The 25,542-nt window shown below is 36.4% G+C and overlaps 2 protein-coding genes across 3 annotated transcripts; both read right to left on the reverse strand.

The window, feature by feature from the left end:
* Positions 1-6,487: 6,487 nt before the first annotated feature.
* LOC103459379 (23 kDa integral membrane protein-like) lies at positions 6,488-8,379 on the reverse strand. The gene is made up of 5 exons (XM_008400889.2): positions 8,247-8,379; positions 7,954-8,055; positions 7,841-7,873; positions 7,657-7,740; positions 6,488-6,758 (listed from the first exon to the last, which is right to left on the reverse strand). The coding sequence occupies exons 1-5, from the start codon at positions 8,331-8,333 to the stop codon at positions 6,666-6,668; spliced, it is 399 nt and encodes a 132-aa protein (XP_008399111.1). The 5' UTR covers positions 8,334-8,379; the 3' UTR covers positions 6,488-6,665.
* A 4,376-nt stretch (positions 8,380-12,755) lies between these two features.
* LOC103459318 (uncharacterized) lies at positions 12,756-25,264 on the reverse strand. 2 transcript variants are annotated; one of them, XM_017302894.1, is made up of 9 exons: positions 24,953-25,264; positions 17,472-17,537; positions 16,797-16,922; positions 16,540-16,614; positions 16,210-16,305; positions 15,758-15,843; positions 14,956-15,046; positions 14,787-14,870; positions 12,756-14,124 (listed from the first exon to the last, which is right to left on the reverse strand). In XM_017302894.1, the coding sequence occupies exons 1-9, from the start codon at positions 24,959-24,961 to the stop codon at positions 14,002-14,004; spliced, it is 756 nt and encodes a 251-aa protein (XP_017158383.1). In that variant the 5' UTR covers positions 24,962-25,264; the 3' UTR covers positions 12,756-14,001. The 2 variants fall into 2 exon arrangements, with proteins under 2 accessions (XP_017158383.1, XP_008399013.1); XM_008400791.2 differs by lacking the exon at positions 24,953-25,264 and adding an exon at positions 20,613-20,898.
* Positions 25,265-25,542: the final 278 nt, after the last annotated feature.

Raw genomic sequence — 25,542 nt, forward strand, 5'->3', positions numbered from 1 at the left:
AATCTACGGTTTGACTCATTCAGCGTGAAAAGTAAATACAGCGAACTGGAAAGTAGCCGCAGAAAAATACATATATTTTTTAATGTTAAGTATTCCTCAAATGTTCAGAAACTGTAGGTGGAAAAGTCAAGAAAGTATTCGTCTCCAATTGCCTTACAACCAGGTTTTCCCAGAATGCCCTGCAGGTGTCGCCAATATCAGCAAAAAGGCGTAAAATAAATACGCCTTTTTACAGAATTGTCCTTTTCCAGTTTGTCCTGATTATTTTCCATCATACCCCAACGTTAAGTTAAAACAAAACTTTAACTGATAGGTTAATAAAGTATGAATAATTTAATATCCTACATGCAACATAACTCTGACATTTTCCTTTGCACCAAAGCAGAAGGATTATCATCAATGGGTTTAAATAGTGGAGATTTTTCATAACTGCATTTCCATGATAAGGATGGCAGATTCGCTCTCAACTGTATTTATTTTCTACATCCATGTGCTTTCAAATGCATAAAATACTTAAGATTTAAGTGTTGTAGTATTCTATAGTCACTGCTGCATTGATGATGTTTAGTGTTAGTAAAATCTGTTTCGTTCCTGATCAGACTGGAAGTCCTGACAGGTTCAGCCTAAAGTCAAAGACTCAGAGAAACAATCGACGTTTCCTCTCAGACTCAAACTTTAAAGGTTAAAGTTCAACTGAGAAAAGACTCAACCAGGCTGGCTTGTTTGGAAGAGCTGAAGAAAGATCTAGACCAGTGGTGGGCGAACTTCTGCTTATGTGCTAAAGCGCTAATAACGGAGCTAATTTGTTATTTAGCACTTTAGCATTTTAGCTAACTTTGAAAATATTAGCTTCCCAAATATTTTGTGAAATATTCGTGTGTTGAAGTTTTTGGTTACCGCCTGTTAATTCTTGAAGTAGTTAATGTTTATATTCACGCTCTTATTTTGAAGTGAGTGAAGATAGTTTACGCAGCACTTCCATTTCCTGTATCCCATCCCCACCAGTATTGCAATGCAGCAAATGACAAACCTCTGTCTCGGTTTGTGAAGTGAACTCTGGTGTAGTGCGAATTCATATGTGAACGCCAAGAGGACAGGAGACCACACCAAAAGCAGGAAGTGGACAACAGTGCAAGGCACTCTGGGTAAATGCAACCAAAGCAAATGTGTTAGCCTAGCGTTAGCAGGAGAAATCTGCCACCACTCCATTTTTGTTTACATTTTGTGAAGAAAGGAAGTTGCACTTTGTGTCAATACATGTCTTTTCCTTCAGTGGTTCTTGGTGCAGCGCCCCCACAGGCGAGGAGAGGAACAGGTTTTTTAAAGGGTTTAGTTGGTTTGACTGCAGTGAGAAAGAACCACAGCAGCTGGAGATGGAACAGATGTTGCAGTTTTGGACCCAATGGAACCAAATCTACCGGGAGGAAAAACACTCTGAGGTTATCACAGCTAACTTTTTAGGTAGCGCTGCCCACTACTGACCTGGTCAATCATCCCAGCCAATCCACAACAGAATGGCTGATAAAGTAAATGTTTGTGGTATTTTACAGTAAGTTTGAACAGAATTGGGCATCATAAACTGAGAACTTCTCCTTGTTTTGTACAGCAGGTTTCACCTTAAAGCTGAAACAGTTTGAACTCAAACTGTCTTTCAGACGAGGGGAAACATTCATGCTCCAAAACACGAAACATGGTTGGACTTCCCGTGGGTTACTGTGGACCGAGATGGTAACGATTCTTTTCCTGGGTTACAGCTGGCCTTTAATTTAGTCTGAAATCAAAACAAACTTCTAGATCTGCAGCGTCCAACCTAGATTAGCACTTCATGAACTGTGAACTGCTTCAGGAAGTCTGTTTGAAGTCCAGACAAAGAAAATAAAGTGCATTTGTTCAGGAAAAGTTTTAACACATTTAAATATCATCTGTTATTCAAAAGCAGACATTAATAAAAGTCTCCAAACACCAACCTCACTGTGTTTTCCTGGTTCAAGGGGAAATGTCAAGATGACTTTATCATTCAGAGTCCAGATTGACAGGAAATCCTGTCATTCTTTATCTGATAGTTGCAGAATATCAGATAAATGAAACTTGGACTCTTTGGTGCTTTGGAAAAATCCTCAGTAATGAACTGAAGCATAACTTTTGACAGTTTTTACTTTGGATGCACAGAAAATATGAAGCCTATATAGGCGTAAATTCAACCTGGGAGACTCTCTTCCGCCTTGTGGCATCATCGATTACCACGCCTCAGCCAACCAGGTCCAGATCGTCGCTTTGCTCCAGCCAATCACCTTGCAAGAGCTCCTTCAAAAGGCCAATCAACCACGGCTTCACCAGCTGCAGCCGTGCTTCGACCCACCTCCTCCCCGTCTCCACCCTCGTCCTGCCAGGCATCTTCCAGGCTCCCTTCAGGGTCCTTCCTCTCCAGGCCGTGCTCCACAACCACTGACCGGGCCCGGGGGAAGACTACTCAGCTTGCACGTCTTCTGCCGGTGTCCGAGCACCAAATTCTGGGTCCAATAAAGCGTCTAACTGCTGTTTTCTCTCTCCGTGTGTCTCTACAGATTGAAAGGTGGTTTGCCTCAGTTTTTATAATTTAAAAAGTGATTTTGAGCTACTATGGAATATTGCTAAAACAATTTAACACCTAAAAATAAAAAATATGATAATAAAGCAATAAAATTACAAGAGTAGTCCTAATATTACAAAAATAAAGTCATAATATTTTGAGAACAAAGTTGGAATATTATGAGAATAAAATCAAAACAATACACAAATAAAATATTTCGAGAATAAAGTCATAAGAATAAAATCGAAATAATATGAGAATAAAGTGAATAAAATATGAGAAAAATCGCAGCATTATGAGAATAAAGTCGGAATATTACTTTAGGTCTCAAACAGAATGAAAAACCGGAACTCAACGTCTTTTAGACTCCAAATGAAACTTTGATTTCATAACTTTCCCAAATTAAAGGTCATTTTTTGCCAAAGAAAAATCACTTTTAGCAAAAAATAAATAAAGTGAGAGTCACTTATGTTTCATTTCACTTGAATTTTGTGATTAAAATGAGAAAAAGTTTAAGTTTGAAAAGTTATCCGCCAATGCTGCCATCTGGTGGCAATTCGATGTTACTACAGAAAAATCGCCTGATTTATTAAAGTAAATATTTATTTACAAAGGCAAAGCACACTTCATGTAAAGAAATAATAAAATTTCAAAGTTTTAAACTTTTAAAAAAGTATTTTTTAAAAGTTAGTTTCTGAGATTTATCCTGCAAATATTTCAAAATATATATTTTACACAGTGGTGCAGTTGGTAGAGCTGTTGCCTTGCAGCACGAAGGTTCTGGGTTCGATTCCCGGCCTGGGGTCTTTCTGCATGGAGTCTCCATGTTCTCCCTGTGCATGGTGGGTTTTCTCCGGGTACTCCGGTTTCATCCCACAGTCCAAAAACATGACTGTCAGGTTAATTGGTCTCTCCAAATTGCCCCTAGGTGTGAGTGTGTGTGCATGGTTGTGTGTCCTGTGTGTCTCTGTGTTGCCCTGCGACAGACTGGCGACCTGTCCAGGGTGACCCCGCCTCTCGCCTGGAACGTTAGCTGGAGAGGCACCAGCATCTCCTGACCCACTAAGGGACAAGGGTGAAAGAAAATGGATGGATGGATGAATATTTTACATCCTGCGACAGGCTGGCGACCTGTCCAGGTGACCCCGCCTCTCGCCCGGAACGTCAGCTGGAGAGGCACCAGCATCTCCTGACCCACTAAGGGACAAGGTGTTAGAAAATGGATGGATGGATATTTTACACTGCCTCCCATTTAAAACTGTCATTAAAAAAGTCAACGTGATGCTCCTCAGTAAAAGAAAGCAAGAATCTGTGGCCGTATAAAGTCAGATTTTCAGAGAAAACTACAAAAACCACAAAAGTTTTGGGTAATTAAAAAAGAAACAAAAAGAAGAATTACATGAACTTCTGCACAAACAACTTTGAGGAAGAATTTGCCCTCGATGCAGCAGCCAGGCTTCAACCTGACCAGACAGCAAACAGACGAGTCTCACAGCAAATCTTTACAAACCAAAGACGCCCAGAGCGTCACCTACAGCAGGTAACACTTCCACACACCAGCTCTCCACAGGATCCCACTTTAAAATACCTCAATGTGTCTCTTGATTTCTAACGCTGTAATGTTTTGTGTGTTTTACCTGTTGCTGAATCCCAGCTAACATTAAATGCCAGATCCCCAAAACCTGAAGGAAAAGGAATGCACCAATTTATTCAACAAAAGATTCAGATTCCCAAAAACAAAAGTGGAAATACAATAAAATGAATAGTTTGATATTAGAGGAGCATTTAAAACAGCAATCTGTTTTTAGCAGATTAAATAAATCAAATGAAAAATGATTATCCTCTCCTCTGTTGTCACATTTTTGTAATTTCTGTATTAAAACACGAGAGACTGAGAGTTAAAAACTCATAAAATAGACTCCATAACTATGAAAGAGTCCAGATTAAAGTGAGGAAAGTCTGGAGAAAATACAAGTTTTAAGAATATACAGTGGCTCCTACATGTACCGACATGAAAAACTAATTTCTTATAATAAAAGAAAAAGCCTGGATTACCACTTTTACACAAAGAAAAATAATTGAACAAATCAAGAGATAAAATAACAAATATTAGTGTTTGAATATTAAAACAAAAATAATTGTGATATTTTTTCATTTCTTCATAAATCTCCCTTTTAACATTTTTTTTGCAATTTTTATGAAAAACAAAAACTCAAAGTATAATTATATTTACCTGCTGGACTTAAGTTTCTCATTAATTATTATTTATTTATTCCATGTGCTTTGAAAAGAACATCAGTTCAAAACTTTCTGCGTAAATAATAAGTTATTTAAAACGATTTTACTTACTGCAAACAATCCATCAAAGATGATAAAAACATCCTTCAGGCATCCGTTAATTTTCCCCATGTTTCTGCTTTACTTTGACTAGACAGTGGAGAGACGGAGAGCTGAGCCGTTTAAAAGAGTTCTTATGTCACAAGCAATGAGCGGAAAAGTTTCAACACCGAGCCAATAATCAATGATCAATGATCAATATCAGCACAAAATGAAACGCATTGCAGCGACATGAACACAAATTCAACAAGACGAGTTTTAAAAATGTCTCGAGATGTTTTTCCAATTAATGTCAATTGGTAAAACAAAAGGTTAGATTAAAATATATAAATATACAGCTCAAAAAAATAAAGGGATCACTCAAATAACACATCCTGGATCTGAATGAATGAAATATAATTGCCAATAATTTCCATCTGTTGTCTTTTGCACCACAGCAGGTGAAATTGATTGTCAATCAGTGTTGCTTCCTAACTGGACAGTTTGATTTCACAGAAGTTTGATTTACTTGGAGTTATATTGTGTTGTTTAAATGTTCCCTTTATTTTTTTGAGCTGTGTACATTTATGTTTTATTTATACTTAACAGAAAATTTAAAAAATTATTTTTTTTAAGTTCCTGATCATCAGAAAATATTTTAATTTTTCAGAATTGAAGCTGAGCATTTCTTTTTTTGCATGTTTTTTGTTTGAAAATGTATATTTAGCCTGTCAGGCAGGATGTAATCAGCCTGCTTTCGACTTTTACTCCTTTACATTCTGCATTAAGTATCTGCACTTTCTACTCCACATCATTTCTATGATGTGTTGCGTTACATTCATTGTGTTTCTTTTATTTCAAAGTAATCAATGACCTTTTCATTAAACTTGTTGAAAAAAAAAGACGGCGGGGTTGCTCAAAGTTCTGGTCCATGTTTAAAAATTGTTTCAGAAAATTATATTGATGCTATTTGGGCAAAGTAGTTTCCCTGCAGCGATCAGTGAAATAATCTAGAACTGTCTGAAGGTTAGAAATTACAGTAAATGAGCGTTTTGTGATTGAAACTAAGAAAAAGATTTTACTGCTGCCACCTTGTGGTAACCAGATGTTACTACAGAAAAACAGATTTAAGGTTTAAAATAAACTCGTTTTATTCATAAATCGTTAAGAAAACAGCTTTTATTCTTTATATTGAAATTAAAAACATTTTTAAGATTCTGCCAACAGAACAGGAACATTTTAAGGCTAAGCAGTTTTTCTTTAGATACTTTAGATGTTCTGTAGAATATATAAACAGAGGTTGTACAGACCGTCCAAACATTTTTCTTCTTCTTCTTCTTTTTGTTGATCTAGTTTAGACGTCAGTGACAAAGAACCCAAGTCAATAAATTAACCAAAAAGTATTTTGTTTTTTTATTTTTGTGATTGAAACTAAGAAAAAGATTTTACTGCTGCCACCTTGTGGTAACCAGATGTTACTACAGAAAAACAAATTTAAGGTTTAAAATAAACTCGTTTTATTCATAAATCATTAAGAAAACAGCTTTTATTCTTTATATTGAAATTAAAAACGTTTTTAAGATTCTGCCAACAGAACAGGAACATTTTAAGGCTAAGCAGTTTTTCCAACACTGGCAAACATTTAGAAATGAAATTAAATCAGAATAAAATACATTGTGGGGTCTGCAAAGCATTTTCATGTCAAAGTTTTTACTAAAACAAAGGAAAAGTGAGAATAATATTCTTGCATTCTGGCTCAAAACCCTCCAAAATGTTAACTTTAATAATCCCTCATTTCAATATCTGTTTCTCCGACGTTGTCATGACGACTGAACTGCATAATCATTTTGATGGCGATGATCAAACACATCATCTGAAAGTGCAAGAAGACAAACAAGTGATCAGAATAAAGGAGGTTTCTATTCTCACAATATGATGCGCTAAACAAAGATGTTCTGCTCTTGATTTTCACGTTTCTGTCGTCCAGTTAAAACTTCACCGCTCAAAGAAACATTCAGGCTTCATACCCGTTAAAACCCAAGTTTCTATCATCGGTATATAGAAAACAGTATGTTATAAACTGAGTTTTTCTCTGGTCGTAACTTAAAGCCCTTGTTCAGAGACGAGCTGAAAAGAAAAGGACTGAGAAAGTGGCCACAGGGAGCTGAAGCAGCCCTACAGGCTGAGGCTACGGATCGGATCGCTCTCTGCCAGCCACATGGAGCTACAGCTTCTCTAAGTGGGAGGCTGAACGTCATCTCTTCTGCCATCATCTGTGGGACTACAAGAGGCTCAACAACCTGATAAAGAAGGCTGGTTCTGTTCTGGGAGCGACTGGAACCTCTGGAGACGATGATGCAAAGAAGGACTTTATAAAAAATCAAGAACATTATGGAAAACCCTGAACATCCTCATGGGAAAACAGATTCAGATTTGCTGTAATACAAACTGTTTCAGGAAATTTGTATTTGTATTTGGGTATTTTCATACAATATGGAGGCAGTCATAGAAGTTTGATCTGAAAGTCTTTTATTTTTTAATCCAGGAGAATCAAACAGATGAAGACGTTGATGTTCTCAGATCCTGATGGTCTGAGTTTATTTTCACAGTCCAATCAGTCAGATGAACTCCTGCTCTGCCTCCATTTTTAACCTACGTTCTTCCCAGTAGCTGATATTTTTTATCTGGTCATATTCTACTTTTGACTTGTTCTCCCTCCACATCATTTATACATAACAATTATAAAAAAAAAGAGAATATAAAAAACTTACAGCAGCTATAGCAAATCCAAAAAAGATGCCGAGGACGATATTTGCCACATGTTCGACATCAGCTCCAATGATTTCTCCGCACGACTGCAGAAGAGAAAGTGGGAAGAAAGATGTGACAGAAAGATGTGACAGAAAGATGTGACAGAAAGGTGAAGCTGAAAGTTATCAGTCGGTGTTTGAATACCTTGGAGTTGACGTATGGTGGCCTGGTGGATCCCTGTTAGAAAAAAACATTGTCAGATTTGCAGATAAGATTTTTTTTTACATGATATAATTGTGAAAGCTTTTTAAGCTCACCTGTGGGCTGGGTTTACATTGTCCATATGAAGGTGTGCAGCGACAGGAGTCAGGGATGTCTGAGCCCCAGTCCTCGACTCCAGTCCATCCACAACACTGAAGCTGAAACACGAGACTTTAAAATAAGCATTTTATAGATTCCAACAATACAGAACACATTCTGAACAAAACAGTAACAGATGCTTTCATTTTTATATAACTATTTGTCCAGAAAGCTAGTATCCATGGCGTCTTCTATTGAAAATGCCTGTGCCTCCTGTAACACGCCACCAGGGGGAGCCCTGCGGTCTTACACGTCCTTGCCGGATTTTCAGCAACTCTTTTTGTGCGTCGTTTTTCAGGATCTCATCGGCAAATTCAGCGCTTTGACCTCTTTCCATGACTTAAATAGAAAAGGATACAATTATTTTGGACAATTTTCTTTGTGCGAAAAGAAAATTCCCACAAACATAAATCAGGAAAAGCAGAAAAGAAAAAGAAAATGTTTAGTCATTGCAGATTCCTTAGCCTGAATCATGGGAGACTGCTTATTGGTTTCATATCTTACTTAGATTTTTAAATTCAAAACTCTTTTTTATGTAATATTTTAATGTGTTTTATTGTCTTTTTATTAAACTTCTGGTTTCAGCTCAGTGCCTGCTCCCCTGACTGATCTGCCATAATAACTTTATTGTTTCTGCACCAAACAAAGCTTACAGTAAATTACCTTTCTTTTAAAAACAGCAACATGAATCCCAAAGATCACCATGACGACCACCCCGATCCCATTGATGACTGCAAACTGCACAGAGAACAATGTAAATAATCGATGATCAAATTCATTTTAAACTTATATTTGAATTAAATACTTGAACTGTGGTACATACAACTTTGAGGCAGAATTTACTCTTGGTCCATGTTGCCCATCTGCCAAAAATGGAGATGAGAAGAAGCACGATGGCAAACACCCAGAGCCTCATCCTCCTGGGGGCGTCCAGTTCTTGTATCTGATCAATGAGAGCAGAAACACAAAACTTACAGCTGAAACTGATTGATACATGATTGATCGACATCCATCCATCCAATTCTGAAGCCAGGTTATGTGGTGCCAGATTGGAAGTCAGCATCTTACCATCAGTTGTTCTTGGCATTATTGACTCCTTTCAAAGTAAAAGTTTAACTGGACCAAAAACTATTGGATTTTAGTTCAGAGAAACTTTAAATCACTGGACTAAAGCCGAGTTTCTCAAACTCTTTCAGGCCCACGAAGACTTAACCCACAAACACTCACGGAAATTTAAATTACCCCACAATAACACAAGCTCTCTATATACACAACCTGAAATAAAACTATTCGCCTCTTAACTCACTTATTGTCATGAACAATCCCACTTCTGAGTTATTTGGTGTCAAACACATGGAAATCCAAAAAAAAGTTGCTATAAGTGTTTGCATTAATAACATTTTAGGGTTATTGATCATTTATAAGCACAATTAAAGTAAAAAATAGACTTGATTTGCTTTGACAGAAACAAAATATCCTCTTCTGCACTGTTAAAGTCTGCAGACCTCAGTTTGAGAAACACTGGACTAACGTGAGTCTGAAGAGACACAATTTTAATTCATTTTTCTAAAGACTTTGTCACAAACAAATGTATAAAAATATCATACAAAGATTTACAGACAGCAGGTTATATATAAACACAAATTCTCACAGGATCCCATTTGAAAATATGAATTATCTCCTCAGATAGTAAATATTCTTCTGAAACAGAGACTGTTGGTTTAAATATGAAGATTTAACAGTAAAGCTTGTTGAGTTTTACCACTTTCTCAGCTCCAGTGTTGTACAACAGGCAGATGAAGAGAATCCCAGAAACCTAAAGAAGAAGCTATGCATAGATTTAGTCAATAAAAATGAGTAAAAATAAGAATATATATTTAAAAAAAATCACATTTCCAAAAATAAAATTGTGAATATTAAAAACATCATGTGTTACATGTAATTAAATATTTCAGAATGTTATATTTTCACTTGGTGAGTCACATTTGATCCACATAAAGCAGATTTTTAAATAAATTAATTTAAAAATTGTATTTTTTCTGCTTATTGCCACATTTGTAATTTCCTCATTAAACACTAGAGGGCGACAAACTGAACGATGCTGGACATAAAAACATTTATGACAAATAAATGATTCAAAAACCTCAAACATCTGTTCATTTAGATTACTGGTAAATATTAAAGTGACAGATTGGTGCAGAAAAGCAGATGATGCTGAACGATTATGAATATTTATCAAGGATATACAGTAACTCCTCAGTTTAAAATAAATAAATCCTTATAACTAAACAGACAGAAAGGCCAGGACGGTCGCTCCGTTTCTCAGGCATCATAAAAATATGAAACAAACATAAATATCAAATATCAGAAGATATCAAAAGAATTGTAAATGGATATTTTGATATTTTTATTTCTGCCTCCTTTCTAGTACGTTTTGCTATGAAAAGCAAAATTCTGATTATTTTTATCTGCTGGTCTCAAAACAAACAATAAATAAACTTTCTTAGGAAGAATGTTAGCAAAACTATCAATTAAATTAAAGGATTTTACTTACCCCAAAAGCGACAGTGAACAACATAAAAACATTCTTCAGACAGCAGCTATTTCTTTCCATGCTTTCTGTCTTACTTTGACTAGACCGTAGAGAGAGAGAACTGAACTGTGCAGAGATGAAGGTGAGCGTGTCGATGAAACCGTCTGCAGAGAATCTGAACAATGAAATGAATCATTTCGACATACAGAGCGAATCTGCAGCCAATCAGTGCAACCGACCAATGATCAGCATGAGGAAGTATCAAAATAAAACACATTTCATAACAACAACAGTGAATTACCTCATTGATTTGAGGACTTCAAGACTTTTTCAAGCAGAATTAAAAAAATATTTTAACAATAATGCACAAAAACGGGCAAAATCATTTTGGACACATTGATAGACGACACAGATGTTAAACTGACACCAGAGTTTAAAGCTGCAAAGAGCAAAATCAACACCGACTTTTCTTTGTGACAGAGTTTGGCTGTTTAAAGACGAAGCTTAAATGTTAAAGTCTGAATGTGGTTTTCACACCAGCAACAAAAAACCAAAACCTGCTAACAGCTGGAGATGAAAGAGAGAGACATCGACTGGCTGAAAAACATTTCTGGCTGCTGATGAAGTCATTATTTCTGCTGGTAACTAAACCAGTGGCCCCATTTAGTGGCAGCTGAAAGCGAAACTTCATCAGGAAGAGAAAAGTAGAGAAGCACAGAGATGAGAGAAATGGACATAATCAGCTGCATGCAAAAAGGTTTTACGCTAATGAACGTTTAGATCTCAGAAATATAACCATCTCGTATACAGAGACCTTAGTCGCAGGTTTGAATCCCAGCCTGTTGACCTTTGCCCCCTCTGATTACCCACTTCCTGTGTGACAACCATCAACCAAAGGCCATGAAAGCAGGAGAAAACTTAAAAAAAGATTAGATAAAGTCAGAAACATGTTTTAATTAAAAATCAAAAATGGCTCAGAAGAGGAAACTTGGTCAGCTATGCTAGCTTGACCATGACATTTAGATGTGCTGTGGAATCTGGTGTGTTTGGGTTCAGAAATAACATTAACAACATGCAGCTGGTCGTCTGTTTCATCTTCCCTGTCCATGTGGACAGTCAGTTCAGGGCGTCAGTTTCACTGCCCTTCATGGTCCAGTTTAACAATCTGGTACTCAGATGAGCCAACGTAGATTTTAAGGTTCAGCTGGAGTACAAAGCTTCTTTTTCTTAACGTGTCACTTCCTGTCAGATGCTAGCCATGCTACGACATCATCATCTTTGTTTCCCGGATTAATAATTTAAGTGAATAGTCTCATTATTCTGGCATTTAGAAAACATCTTGGTAATCCTGACTGTCCTAAAACAAGGAAAGTTCAGTTTGTCATCGTAATATTCTGTATTGTTTGATGTAGTTCTAGAGAAATCCAGAATCAGAGCGATCTGATGCAGAGTGATGCGGTTAACCCCAGATTACTGCATGTGACTCCACTCAGCTGCAAACCCAGGTGCTCCGAGAAACAAACACCAACCTGATTAGAGTTGCTTCAATTAAAGGAGCATTGACCAACATATTTAACGCGTTTCGATGTTTTTGTTTCCTGAACGTAAAACGTGCGTTCAGATTGATGCAACTTAGTTTGACGTTTTTCTCCCTTCATTCAATCAAAACTGACTGAAGGTTAGGAGTTAATTATTACTGTAAACATAATTTTACTTATGTGTCGCTTCTTTTTAATTTAATCATTAAAATTAAGAGAAAAAGTTCAGATTTAAAAAGTTCCCGTCAGTCACTGCTGCCACCTTGTGGCATTTAGATGTAACTGCAGACAAAACGCTGATTTAACTTTAAATTAAACTCGTTTTATTCTTAAATCGTCAGGAAAACAGCTTTTATTCTTTATATTGAAATTAAAAACTTTTTTTTAAGATTCTGCAAACAGAACAGGAACATTTTAAGGCTAAGCAGTTTTTCCAACACTGGCAAACATTTAGAAATGAAATTAAATCAGAATAAAATACATTGTGGGGTCTGCAAAGCATTTTCATGTCAAAGTTTTTACTAAAACAAAGGAAAAGTGAGAATAATATTCTTGCATTCTGGCTCAAAACTCGTTTCTTTTTAATTTAATCATTAAAATTAAGAGAAAAAGTTCAGATTTGAAAAGTTCCCGTCAGTCACTGCTGCCACCTTGTGGCACTTAGATGTAACTGCAGATAAAACACAGATTTAACTTTAAATTAAACTCATTTTATTTACAAAGCACACTTCAGACAGGAAGACAGCATTTTTCTATATATTAAATTTTAAAACATATTCTGCAAACATAGAAACATTTTAAGGTTAAGCAGTTTTTTAACACTGGATTCCATTTATAAAATAAAAAGCAGGAATCCTGATCCAGCACTAGAGTCTCTTCAGTCTCTGTAGGACAAGATTTCCCAAGAAAACAACAAAAAAAACAGCAGAAATTTGATCATTAAAGAAAATGAATCTTATTTGCAAATTGTTCTGATTAAAACTTCATGTTTTCATAAATGCAGTTATCAATTTTGGTTTTTAATTTTAATTTGGGCACAAAAATAGACAAAAACTTGGTAATGTTTGGTGGTTTTGCAGTGCAGTTATCAGAAGTGCATGAACTACTCTTAAATGTTAATACTTTTATGAATTTGGTAGCCAAATTTCTGGAAACCAAATTATTTGAATGAACTCTTCCAGTTCTTCCAAGAAGAAGAGAAATCAAAAAATCCCGCAAAGTTTGGTTTGTTTGGAGAGAAGTGAATGTGAAATCGAACAAAAAAGTGAACTCTGGTGCAAATGTGAACATCAAGCGGACCAGAGACCGCTCCAGAAGCAGGAAGAGGACTACAGCACAGGGAATTCTGGGTAAATACACCAAAACAGACATGCTAGCCTAGCGCTAGCGGGAGAAATGTCTCGTAGTCTTTTGTAAAAGACTAAAGAAAAATCCTACAACTGCTAAAATCTGACACTATTCCATTTTCTTTTCATTTTGTGAAGGAGGAAGTTGCACTCAGAGGATTACATGTAGTTTCCTCCAGTGGTTCTTGGTGCAGCGCCCCCACAGGCCAGGAGGGGAACAAGTTTTTCAAAAGTTTATAAAAGTGAAACACAGCAGCTGAAAACGTAACAAATGATGCAACTTTGGTCCCAAATCGAACCGAATCCACCGGACTATCAGAGAGACTTTACCTTAGTGGGAGAGTGAATCTACATTACAGAGGAAATACGCTGGGAATTCAAACCTGTGCTCTCGGTTGTGTGTTTAAACAAATAAATCTGTGAAAAACTAAAATGAAAAGCCATGATGGTGGAAACTAAAAGTCCAAAAGAATGATACCCGTTTCTGGTTCATAACCTCACAGCACTTCCTGTGTTGTTCTCGCTAGCTCCACTTAAAGGCTACATGTTAGCATCAGTGTCCGTTCTGTGTGGCTGAGGGGTCAGAGGTCAGGAGAGGGAAGGTTTGGGTTGGTATTTGACTCTGTTGAAGTCGTCGACCGTCATCTCAACCGGAGGCTTCTTTAAGCGATCCTCCAGACCCAGAACCAGGCACAGAACGATGGCGGTAATCTGCAACACACACACACACACACACACATGTCCGACACACAGGTGGGAAGCTCAAGAAACGACCCATGAAACATAATACTGTAGATATTTTTAGAAATATGCAACATTTTCATCAGTTTTTTAAACAATTTTTCACTTTTTTCCAGAAATGTTTGCATTGAATTTCCACAAAAAATGACAGCAAAAGAACCAGAAATGTGGTTTCAGATCTGGTTTCCTTCTCATTATGTTCAGATATATGTGCTTTTTTTTATACAACATCATTTTCTATCCCTCAAAGAAGAAAAAAACTATCCTGCTTTTGAAAAATTTTATGTTCATCTTCATTTCACGTCTAAAAATAGAACAAAAATTACAAACATACACAACATTAAAAATAATGTTTTAAAATATAAATGCAAATTTTTGTCAGTTTTTCATTTTTTCCAGAAATGTTTGCATTGAATTTCCACAAAAATAACCAGAAATGTGGTTTTAGAGCTGCTGCCATTTTTAAATAATTTTCCATCCTCTTTTTGTAAAAACAAATTTCCAAAAGTAGATATTTATTTAAACGTATAAGACCATGAGACAGAATCTATTTATATTCTGAATGTGATATTTTCAGTGTTTTAGCTCCATAAAACAGTGAAAGCAATAACAAGAAGAAGCTCCTGGTTTACCGCGATGGTGGCGAAGGCGGAGATTATTCCGATCCGGAGTTTGATGGGGAATCCCAGGTAGCTCTTCAGGATGGGACCACAGGGCTGAGCGACAGACAGATCAGAACAAAACTGGTTCAGAGGGACGGAGGGACAGAACGTCACCCGGCTGTGAGAGACGCGGCGATACCTCAGCGTGAACCCAGAGTTTATCTGAAGGATGACGACTGTCTCCAGTCATCACACAGGATCCCAGTGAGCTGGAGTTACTGGTCTGAGAGCTGGGGAACAGGAGGAAACAGCCAATAAGATGTATATTCATAAGAATAAAGTAATAATACCACGAGACGTCGTAATGTTATGACTTTATTCTCGTAAAATTCCAACTTTATTCTTCTGAAAATATTCAGATTTTATCCTGGTAGTATTTCACTTTATTCTTTATTATGTCTAAATATTATTGTAGTTATTTTTTCCTTGGTTATTTTTTCCTCAGCTTTATTGTCTTGAGAGGAACCTTCCTGGTTCTGCAGTAAATGCTTTACTCTGCCTGCAGGGGGCAGCAGTTAGCTCACATGTGACGATCCTGCTCTGCTGCCCTGATAACTAAAACAGTTTTAATGTATTTATTCCTTCATAAGACTCAGTTTTTATGCAAACATCATAAATACCTGGTCAGGTTTGCTGGGAGGTTTTTCCATTAAATTAAATAAAGGAGTTTGTGTTCCTACAGCATGATTGGTTACAATTAAAAATGCATTTCTCAACTTCAGTCGCGCAAAAATATTAAAACTATATGGGTAAGAAAAAAATAGATTACAATATTTCTTATATAATAAGCTATTTATAATCTATATTAATATATATTATACATATATGTATAATTCCTTAGATAATATTTTTAATATATATTATCTAAGGAATAAATTAATATAAAAATTCCTCCAAAAACTAAAATTTGTCACATAATTTATTGCTTCTGCTGAACTAACCTCAGGCCGGCAGGGGGCGTGCATGAGCAGGAGTCAGGAAGGTGATGCCCCCAATCCTCAAAACTTCTTAAACCGCAGCAGGAATCCTGGGAAGAGAAAAACAACAACGAGCTGCAACAGGAAGGCTGTTCAAGGAGCCTTCAAATGATTTGTTTGAATTTCAAAAATAAGTAAAAATAGTTTTAAAAATAAATCATAAATTAAATAAAAATACAAAAACTTTAACTTTTTTTTGTTGTAAATTACAAAATAATTAAAAATTGTTTTATAAAATTTAAATTTAAAGCAGAAGAGATACTGGCTAAACAATAACATACTTTTTAAAATTATAATAATGAAAAATAAATAATTAATTCACTTTAAAAAATTGATTAAAGAATAAAAATAAACTTTAAAAAGGAAAGTGAACTGAAACACTGAAGCCTGACTTCCTGGTTAATATTGTGGCTCACTGAGTTCTGGAGTTTCTTCAGCTCCGTCTGGATGAAGTGCTCAGCTGTGTGAAGAGGAGTGACGTTCAGGAAAACGTCCTCCACAGCGATGTTCACCTGCAGAACCAGAACCAGAACCAGAACCAACAAAACCCAGTCAGAGAGAGGAACCTCAAAGCCAGATTAATCTGAACAAAATGAGAAAAAACTACAACACTAGACGACAACCTGCTAAACAAGAACACATGTTGAATATTAAACAGATTTAGTAAAACGGCTATTTTAAATGAAAATACTGTAATGAACTCTGCAGCCCTGTAGGGGGCAGCAGTGACTCAGAACAGGCGATACCTCGGCTTCAACGTGAACCAACGGAGAAGCGACGATCATCAGAGCCACGAACTCCACAAAAATCAGAGCAGAAAACTGCAGAACATCAGATTATTACATTAAAACGACTATTTACCAGCTCTGATGACAGAAATGTAAAGAAAACATCATTAAAGTCAGATCTAATCAAATCACTGGAGATCAATATTTTAAATAAAAATAACCCAAACAATCTGGATGTTGAAAATAATAAACTAAAACTACATATTTTAAGTTACCAGCAGCAGCAAAGGTTTGTAGTTTGAAACCGCAGCACTGATGCCCAGAACAGACAGAACCACCGTGATCGGACCGAACACCTGCAGAGCCAATAAACCGTCGCTAATCGATAACTGGGCATACAACTGAAACAGATTTAAAAAGAAAAACAATCACTGGCAGAATCCACTATACAGGTAATATTAGCTTCATACGAGAGAGATTTATTTAACCAAACCGAAAATGTCATTTCAAAAATTTTTATGATTTTGAATGTTAAAAATATCAAAATTTAGAAAATTAGAATGTTACATAAAACAAATAAAAATAATTTTGAAAACAGAAATGTTCAATCATGGCCCCAAATACCTGTCCAGAGACTCCAAAGCCACAGAAATCGGATGTATTAAAGCATATTAATGGAAAGTTTAGTGAAAGGAAAAAAAAAGCAGGGCAAGTAAAAACAAGACTGGATTTATTAATCTTTCAGATTATGAAGTCACTTATTTCTGATTTTGTCCAGAAAAACATTAAAATAAACAAATTTTAGCTCTAATGTTTTCAAAACAAACCGAGATGAAAGTCAAAAGCTAAACTTCCTTCTTTCATTTGATCAACTGAGTCAACAAAATTCACAAATATTACAGAAAAAAGCCATAAAACGTGAGGTTGTGTTCAAGTGTCAGCGTGGTTACCTGGGCAACAGGTACGTTTCCTTCAATTGACGAGAATCCAACACCGATCATCACCACACCAGACACCTGCAGAGCCAGAGAGAGGAGTCATGGCTTCCAGAAGGGGGCGGAGCCTAACGGCGGCAGCATTCCTCTGGAAACGCTCATCATCCCGAGGGGGAAAGAGAACCAGAGTCGCCGGAGGCTCAGCGACTCCCAGCTGCAGTTTTATCAAACCGTTTCAGAGAAGAACAAACTTCCAGGTTTCTGCTAAACTCCTGGAGAATCTACAGAGGATTAGAACCAACAACCACCATGAAAACAGAAAAATCCTGACTTTAAACCCAGAACTTTGACTTCTCACTTTAAAAATCTGAATTCTGAGAAAAAAAGTTTAAATTTTGAGGGAAAAATAATAATTTTGAAAAAAAAAAAAGAACGTTTTAACCAACAATGTACCAGACACGTAGCTACTGAAGTTTCACAAGTCTTATTTTGTTATTTTGCAACTGCATATAAATTATTTCTGAAATTTTGCTATTTAAAATAGCGAAATTTTGAATACAACTTTATACTTTAGTCCGTTTGTTGATGTAATTAATTTAAATATTTGACATTTTGATCAGCCACTCAGTACTTGAGTAATTTTTATTCTTACTAGAGTAATTTGTTGGCTACTTTTTACTTTTACTTGAATAAAAATATGTTTGTTGTGGTGCTATTTTTACACGAGTGCGACTTTAGGGTAGTGAAGCCACTTGCAGCGTTTTGCTGCAGGAGGGACTGGTGCACTTCACAAACAAACATTATTAGAAAGGCCTTTATTTTGGAAAGTTGAAGCAACATTTAAAAACGTCAACCAGGAAGTCAAAGCTTGGGGACAAAAATGGACAATAACTCCCAGAAGACCATGAAGTTGGTCACAAAACAGAGTAAGGAAATAAAAAGTAATCACTTTGGCCATCGCCTGGAAAACACAATTCCAGCAAACGGTTGTGAAAAACTTCCAGAGGAAAAATGCACCCAAAAAAACATTTAGAACAATGTATAAAATTTAATCAGCAAATGGAAATAATCTTAACCAACATTAAAAAGGTTTAAAAAGTCAGCTGTGCTCTCAGCTACATTTGGTTTTAAACGTGGACGACCGCAGATTCCTCACTGCTTTGGCAACAAACTTAAAATAGACGTAAAGGTTTGCAACCGCAGAGACAACAGAGGCAAAGACAACGTGACACAAACACCAGCAGCTCTTCAAATCCAGTTAGAAACCGAATCAAAACATGAAAAATGAAAGCAGGCGGTTAACCTGAACCTAATCAGAAAATGAGCCTCAACAGTGAAATCCTCAGCCTGGGAGTGAAAAAGTCTCATGAGCTTTACGGTCAAGTTGAAAAGGAACATTCAACAGAATCACTGCAATCGGCCGATAAGCAGCTCAGCAACAGGAACAGGAAGCAGGAAAAAGTGACTCCAAACGATAGAAATTAAAATAAAAATAGCCACAGAGCCAATGTAATCACACACACGGCGTTCCTGCTGCAGTGAGGAGGGTGGACAGGCAGCCGGCAGGCGAGCTTTGGAAACAAACCGAGATAAAAGTGAAGAAATGTCGGAAAATAGACGAGGTGGAGGCAAAAAGGTGAGAACTTTCTGGAAAATGAAAGAAATGAGGAAACGGTCGGCAGGAAGACGATAAGAGGAGGAAATGAGCAAAAACTAACCGCTAATTACACAAACATGCTCAGGAATACCTGTACTTTCAAACCATAACAGTAAAAATATATTAGATTCATCAGAATAATCAGCTGCAAACATGGATACGTTTTTATTTCACAAACAGATTTCCAAAATGTCTACTCCGACCAACACGAAGCCGGGAAACTTTGTTTGGATCCTCTTGATTAAATGACACCACAAATGTCAGGTAAAAATAAGGAAAAATATAAGTAACATGAAGGTTTTACTGTGACAGAGTTTTAATTTCTGCAGGAAACGGTTTAAAGAAAACACAGCATCATCTGCAAAACTGCTGATTTTCTCGTTTCTTTACTCCTGACATTAATTACATCTGAATTTTTTCTTAAAGCCATTTATTTAGAACAACTTAAATAGTTTATTATTACAAACATATTTGACAATATCTACAAAAACAATTTAGACAGAAGGGTCCTAAAAGTGTTTGACAATCCAGTGAAAATCTCTTCATGACTTAACCTATTTAGGAAGAAGAAATTATCCAATTAAAACATCTCAACTACCATCAAGACATTTAATTAGAGAATCGAATCAACCTGTAATTTAATATTAGCTCAACTATAATACATTTACAGTAAATATAACTGATTATACTGGTTTACATCAGCTTACACACGTCTTCTTCATGGTAAAACATGGCGCTGGCACCATCATGCTGTGGGGTTTAATACTTTAGGAGGGATGGAGAAGCTGCTAAGAGTTGGATGAAGATAAATTCAGGAAAATCCTGGAAGAAAACCTGTTGGATGCTGGGGGTGGATGTTGGTCTAGTCAAAGTCTAGAGCCAAGTCCAAGAATGTTCAAAGCATTAAAAAAAATGTTTCAAGATGTCCTCCATCCAATCTGACTGAGCTTTAGTTATTTTAAAATGAAAAATGGTCAAAACCTTTTTCCATTTTGTTTTGCCAAAAAATATTAAATATTTAAATTAATTCTGAAAGGAACTGTATGTATATAAAGTATATAGCGTGACGTTTTTTGTAAATTTTTCAGTTTTGCACTTCTACATTGTTTAAAATAAAATGCATAAAATAAAAATTGTAATAAAGATGTTGCCCAATATCATTAAATAAAACAAATTGTTGAAAGCTGATTAAATATGTCGTTTCATTTTCTCATTTAAAAAATACTCCTTTAAATAAACATGAAAATCTGAATTACAAACATCCATAGAAAAAAGTGAGTAAAATATATTGATGATGTCATAATTTATGACGTATTTAACATCAGTATCAGCTAAAAGAAAAAACAATATCATGTCAACTCTGATGACGGAAAGCGAAGCGTTTTAGGGAGATAATTAGATATTCACCAAAATTAACCTTTAGATTTTTGTGTTTGGTTAATCTGATGTCAGAGATGAAAACTTTAGATGGAGTCGTTAGCCGTTAGCATTTAGCTTACCAGCAGCAGCACCGTGACGCAGATGGAGAGTCCTCTTAAGTAACTCCAGCAGCGAGCCATGATGACGGCCGTCTGAGAGCCGAGCGGGAGCGGAAAGAGCACAGAGCCGAGTGTGTGTGGAAAAGAGAGAGAGCCAGAGAGGAAGAGAGTGTGTGTGTGTGTATGTTGTTTAAAGCTCGGGAGTGTTTGGCTGCAGAAAGAAGAACATGACCAAGTTTGGAATACCAGCTGAGCGGAAGAGAGAAGGGAGGAGGTTAATTAACAGGAGTGATTAAAGATGGCGGCTCTAAATGACGACAGTAGATCTGATTATCTAAAACATATCAACAACAGCTGAAAAATCTCAGGATCATCATCACCAGTCATGATGCTAACGCTGCCGTTGTTCTCACCAATTAGCCGCTTTCCTGCTATTGTGTCCGTGTCCTAAACTCCCCACACATCAAGCTGCAGGATGCAACCTTTACAAAAATATGTTTATGTATTTATTTACTCTGTCACCATGTAGTGAGACAGATAATCCATGAAAAGAAAAACCAAGCTCCTCCAACTACTATTTCTGTCTGAAGAAATGCACCAAAAACAGCCAATCAGAGTCAGGAGGCGGGGCTTAGCGCTGCCCATCAACCTCGTTTACTTGATGCTAAATGTGCTAATAGCTGAGAAACAACTTAACATTACAGGAAAACCGTTTATCTGCCGTCATTAGTGGTTATGCTAAGTACCCTTAGCATTCTTGACAGGCTATGTTATCAGGAAGTAGCAGCTGTAAAAACGGAGTCAGGAGGCGGGGCTTAGCGCTGTCAATCAACCTCATTTGCTCACTGCCAAATGTTACCTTTAGAGGAAACCTGTTTTGTGGAGTTTCTGTAGAGTCGTCCACTTTTATGCGTAGTTACAGCCAAGAGTGATAAAGTGCTAAAGTTCAGAATTTTAATAATCATAATTTCCAGCCATTGTTTTTGTTCAGATTTATTTCGTTCATCTTCTTCTGGTGCAGAATTACGACACGTTTCACATCAATGCTGTGAAAGTTGAATAAAATGTGATGTGATTTAGTTCCACTTATGGACGAGGCACAAATCTGATTTTTTGCAGTTGGGGGGGAAAACGAACCTGCTGTGGGTCGTAACCATGGATACGCTGATGATGCCGTGTTTCAGACCATATGCTAGCTGTTTTAGCCCAATCCTTGGTGTATAAAGAGCTGAAGGCACAATTTCATTCTGCCTGCCAAAAAGCTTTGGATTCAGCTGCTCCACTGAAACTCAGACATCCAGAACCCAGATTAAACCGCCACACCATCTAAATCTGCCTCCAACATCAAACTCTCCAAGCCCTCCATTTTCTTTTTCACACGCTGAACTTTTAATTTTCATTAGTTTTGAAACGTTTTTGAGGAATTTCATCTATTCTGGACAAGGTATTCAGCTCTGAAGCCCAGATTTCTCCAACTTGTGACGACCCAAACCTCTTGACATTTTGCCAGTACATGCGGGAATCGACCATGGATGGATATGTGCGTTAAGCTAATCTGACACATTCAACGATCCGGCTCCTGGTTTCCCAGGTAATGGCTCCCATCTCCTCGGTTTAAGTGTGTCGGAGAGAAAAACCAGACGTCCCATTTACTCCAGAGGTTGTGCTGGTTGCTATAAATAAAATACAGCAGTGGGGTCTGTCTGCAGAAACAAAACCCTTGTTTGGGAGGACATGACAGCATTTTTTTATAGTTTTACGACAAAGAATAGCAGCGATCCAAGTCGAAGGAGGGCAGTACAATAACCAGACGCCTAGCTAATGTTGAGCAAGGAGCTGAAAACTCCATCAGTGGTGCAGTTTTGTTTCACTTTATAACCAAATACACCAATAATCAGTTTGGTTTTAGGGTGAATAATGTAGCAAAGCAGCAAAGCGAAGCAGAGAGGAATCCTGCGGTCATTAAGAGCCGGGCTGTGTTGACTTTAGACTAAAAATAACCAGAGGGGGAGAGGCCGACTGCGTGTTGCAGACATTAATGTTGCTGCTTGTTTCCAAAGCTCACATACACTCACACACACACACACTCGTACGTCAGCTGTTCAAAACGGTAAAGCAAAGCGCGTCCATCCGTCGCGCGAGACGTAAACACCATCACAGCTGCTCCACTTCAGGTCCAGCCTGCGAATGTCAGCACCAGCATTCGTCTCCGTAAAGTTTGACGTTTTAAAGCAAAACACAAACCATGACTGAGAATGTTTAAAATTAAACGCTCTGACAAATACTACGGGAAAAAAAGATTTCGGCCTCTAGGGGGAGACAAACTGCGACAAAGTATTAGATCCATGATATAAAAAAAAGAAAAGAAAAATTACAAGAATAAAATTATAGTTTTATGAGAATAAAGTTTAAATAATGCGATAAGTTGTACTATTAGGATTTAATTCTCGTAATAATCCATGCAAAGAATTTTTTTTTAATTACCAGAATAAAGTCAAAATTACAAAATGTCATACAAGAATAATAAGACTATTCTCAAAATACTAACCTTTTCCTCATATTACGACTTTATTCTCGTGATATTTCAACTTTACGAAAAGTCATAGCAAAAATAAACTCGTGTAAGAAGTCGTAATATTACGAGAAATCGAGAATAAAGTTGAAATGATACAAAAATAAAATAATGACGATTCTTGAAATATTGACTCTCATATTGCGACTTTATTCTGGTCGTAATACAATATTTCAACTTCATGAGAAGTCAAACAAGAATAAAGTTTCATTCGAGAAGTTGTTCCATTTGTGTATTTCATACTAAGATAAACTAAAAAAAGTTACTAGAATAAAGTCCAAAATTACAAGAAGTGATAAGATTAAAAAAAAAAAAAAAGTACAAGTTGTAGGAGAATAAAGTTGAAATAAGGCAGAAATAAAGTCATGACTAATTTTATTTCTTAAATGGAAAACAAAATGTGCATCATGTGACAGATTTAGACGGATGACATTAAATCAAATCTATCCTATATAAAAAGTAAATTTATAAAAGATCAACTGTACACAACATGTTGAAGCCTTTAAAATCTAAACATTGCTTTATTTTTTTCTACTCTAAAAATTGGGATTTCACAATAAAAGCTCTGTTGAGTTAGGATAATTTAAATTTTTTGGTGCTCATTTACCTGAAATGAAGGAAAATGAAAGAAGCCATGCCAGAGAGCTGCAGAAAACAAAAGAAGCTAAATTTATAAGGAATAAAAATCCTTATAAATTCATGTTAAAGTTATCCAAATTCTCAAATGTGTCCTTCAAACTTTGTGGCTTCAGTCTTAAAATTAATCCAGTCTGAGCTCCACTTCCTGATGAGCTGAACAGATAAATATGTTGCTTTAAAAACTCTCGCTCGTTACTAGAGCTCCCCCTGCTGGTCACATTTGGTTACTACATCTACTGAAACAAAAACTAAATTTGTATGGACACAGAGAAAATATGCTAGTAGCTTAAAATGAACACATTGTATTGCCTACAGTGCAGCGCTAGAATTAAATACTAGCAGAGCTGTTATTTAATACCTGCTCTGCTATTAAATTAGACTCAAATTGTAAATTTGAGTCTAATTTCAGATGAATATAAGGAGCTGTGGTCAGGAAACTAGTGGATTTCTAAAATTTAAGTTTCCAATTGTTCAAAAGAATAGAAGAAAATAGAAGTTACTAATTTCGCACCCCTTGAAAATCCCACCTTTAGTTTGACTTGACTTCTTATTTAATGACTAAAACGTTTTTGAAATTTAAACTCAACTTTTAAGTTGCTCCATGTATCCTAATTATTAAATAATTTAAGATTAGGTTTTTCTGGGGTTCAGAAATAATGCAACACACAGGGAACATTTATCCTCTAATGAGGACATAATGTCAGTTTTCCTTCATTGACAGCAAAAGAATAAAATACAAAAACTGGTAAAAGCTGACAAATGTGATGTGTAAAACATAAAAATCCCATTTGAATCAACAAAAAGCAGAAATATGTACAATGGAATAAACATTTTAAAGTCTCCATTAATTTTAATGGAAGGCATATTTTAATATCCAATAAAATTATTTAAGATGATGCATTTTGCGTTTGTGAATTATGAGACAGTTTTAGCTCCATACAATAGTCACCAAAATGAAAACTAATTTGGCGCTCTTCATAAAAATTTGTATAACTGGAGCTGAATTGGGGCCATAAAGTTTGATTTAGAAAAAGATTTGAAACAAATTTTTTAATTCATCTTAAACTTTGTCCCAATTTAGCTCCATCGTAATCTAACATTGTAAATAAAATTTCCGCCGCTTTAATAAAGTTGTTAGCAGTTAGCTTACCAGCAACATGACGTCGGAGAGTCCTCCATTTCCAGCAACGAGCCAGGATGGGTCAATAGTTTCAGTAAGAAGTCGTTTGGATCCCCTTGGATGTTTTCCGTCTGAGATTTAGCAGAGATACGAGGAGTGACTGTAAATGGATGTTAGCATTCGGCTAACCGAACACCAAGATCCCGATCCTGGTTTCCAAGGTGACGGAAACCTTGAAAACCTGGTTACCACGGTGACGGAAACCTTGGAAACCTGGTTTCCACTGCTACAGTGTTTCTCGTGTTGGTTCTTCACGAGTAGCAGAGAAACACCTGACTTCCGGTTTACCTCAGAGGTCCTGCCGGTTGCTACAAACATGGGGGTCTGTTTCCATGAATACAATCTTCATTTGAGAGGATCTGACGAGAGGTGGCTCAGAACAAAAGAAGAAAACACATCAAGTCTGATTTAACATTGAAAAATATGAACATTTTAAAGTCAGGCATAAAAAACCCAATATGTAAAACCTAAAGACATTAAAGGCTCCTTTTAAAACATTTAACGAGGCGATTCTGCAAAAACACAAACTAGACTCCACATTCTGAAAGTTCCATTTCACA

The sequence above is a fragment of the Poecilia reticulata genome, linkage group LG23 (genome assembly GCF_000633615.1).
Source record: "Poecilia reticulata strain Guanapo linkage group LG23, Guppy_female_1.0+MT, whole genome shotgun sequence".
Taxonomy (NCBI): domain Eukaryota; kingdom Metazoa; phylum Chordata; class Actinopteri; order Cyprinodontiformes; family Poeciliidae; genus Poecilia; species Poecilia reticulata.

Excerpts from the sequence above, each read along its gene's own strand:
- LOC103459379 (XM_008400889.2), bottom strand. The coding sequence starts at position 8,333 with ATGGAAAGAGGTCAAAGCGCTGAATTTGCCGATGAGATCCTGAAAAAC. Across the intron at positions 8,056-8,246 it reads TGAAAATCCGGCAAGGACGT|CTTCAGTGTTGTGGATGGAC; the intron begins GTAAGACCGCAG and ends CTCGTGTTTCAG. Across the intron at positions 6,759-7,656 it reads TTGGATTTGCTATAGCTGCT|ATGATGTGTTTGATCATCGC; the intron begins GTAAGTTTTTTA and ends TTGCACTTTCAG.
- LOC103459318 (XM_008400791.2), bottom strand. The coding sequence starts at position 20,672 with ATGGCTCGCTGCTGGAGTTACTTAAGAGGACTCTCCATCTGCGTCACG. Across the intron at positions 15,047-15,757 it reads ACGCCCCCTGCCGGCCTGAG|CTCTCAGACCAGTAACTCCA; the intron begins GTTAGTTCAGCA and ends CCTGTTCCCCAG. Across the intron at positions 14,871-14,955 it reads AACTCTGGGTTCACGCTGAG|CCCTGTGGTCCCATCCTGAA; the intron begins GTATCGCCGCGT and ends TCTGTCGCTCAG.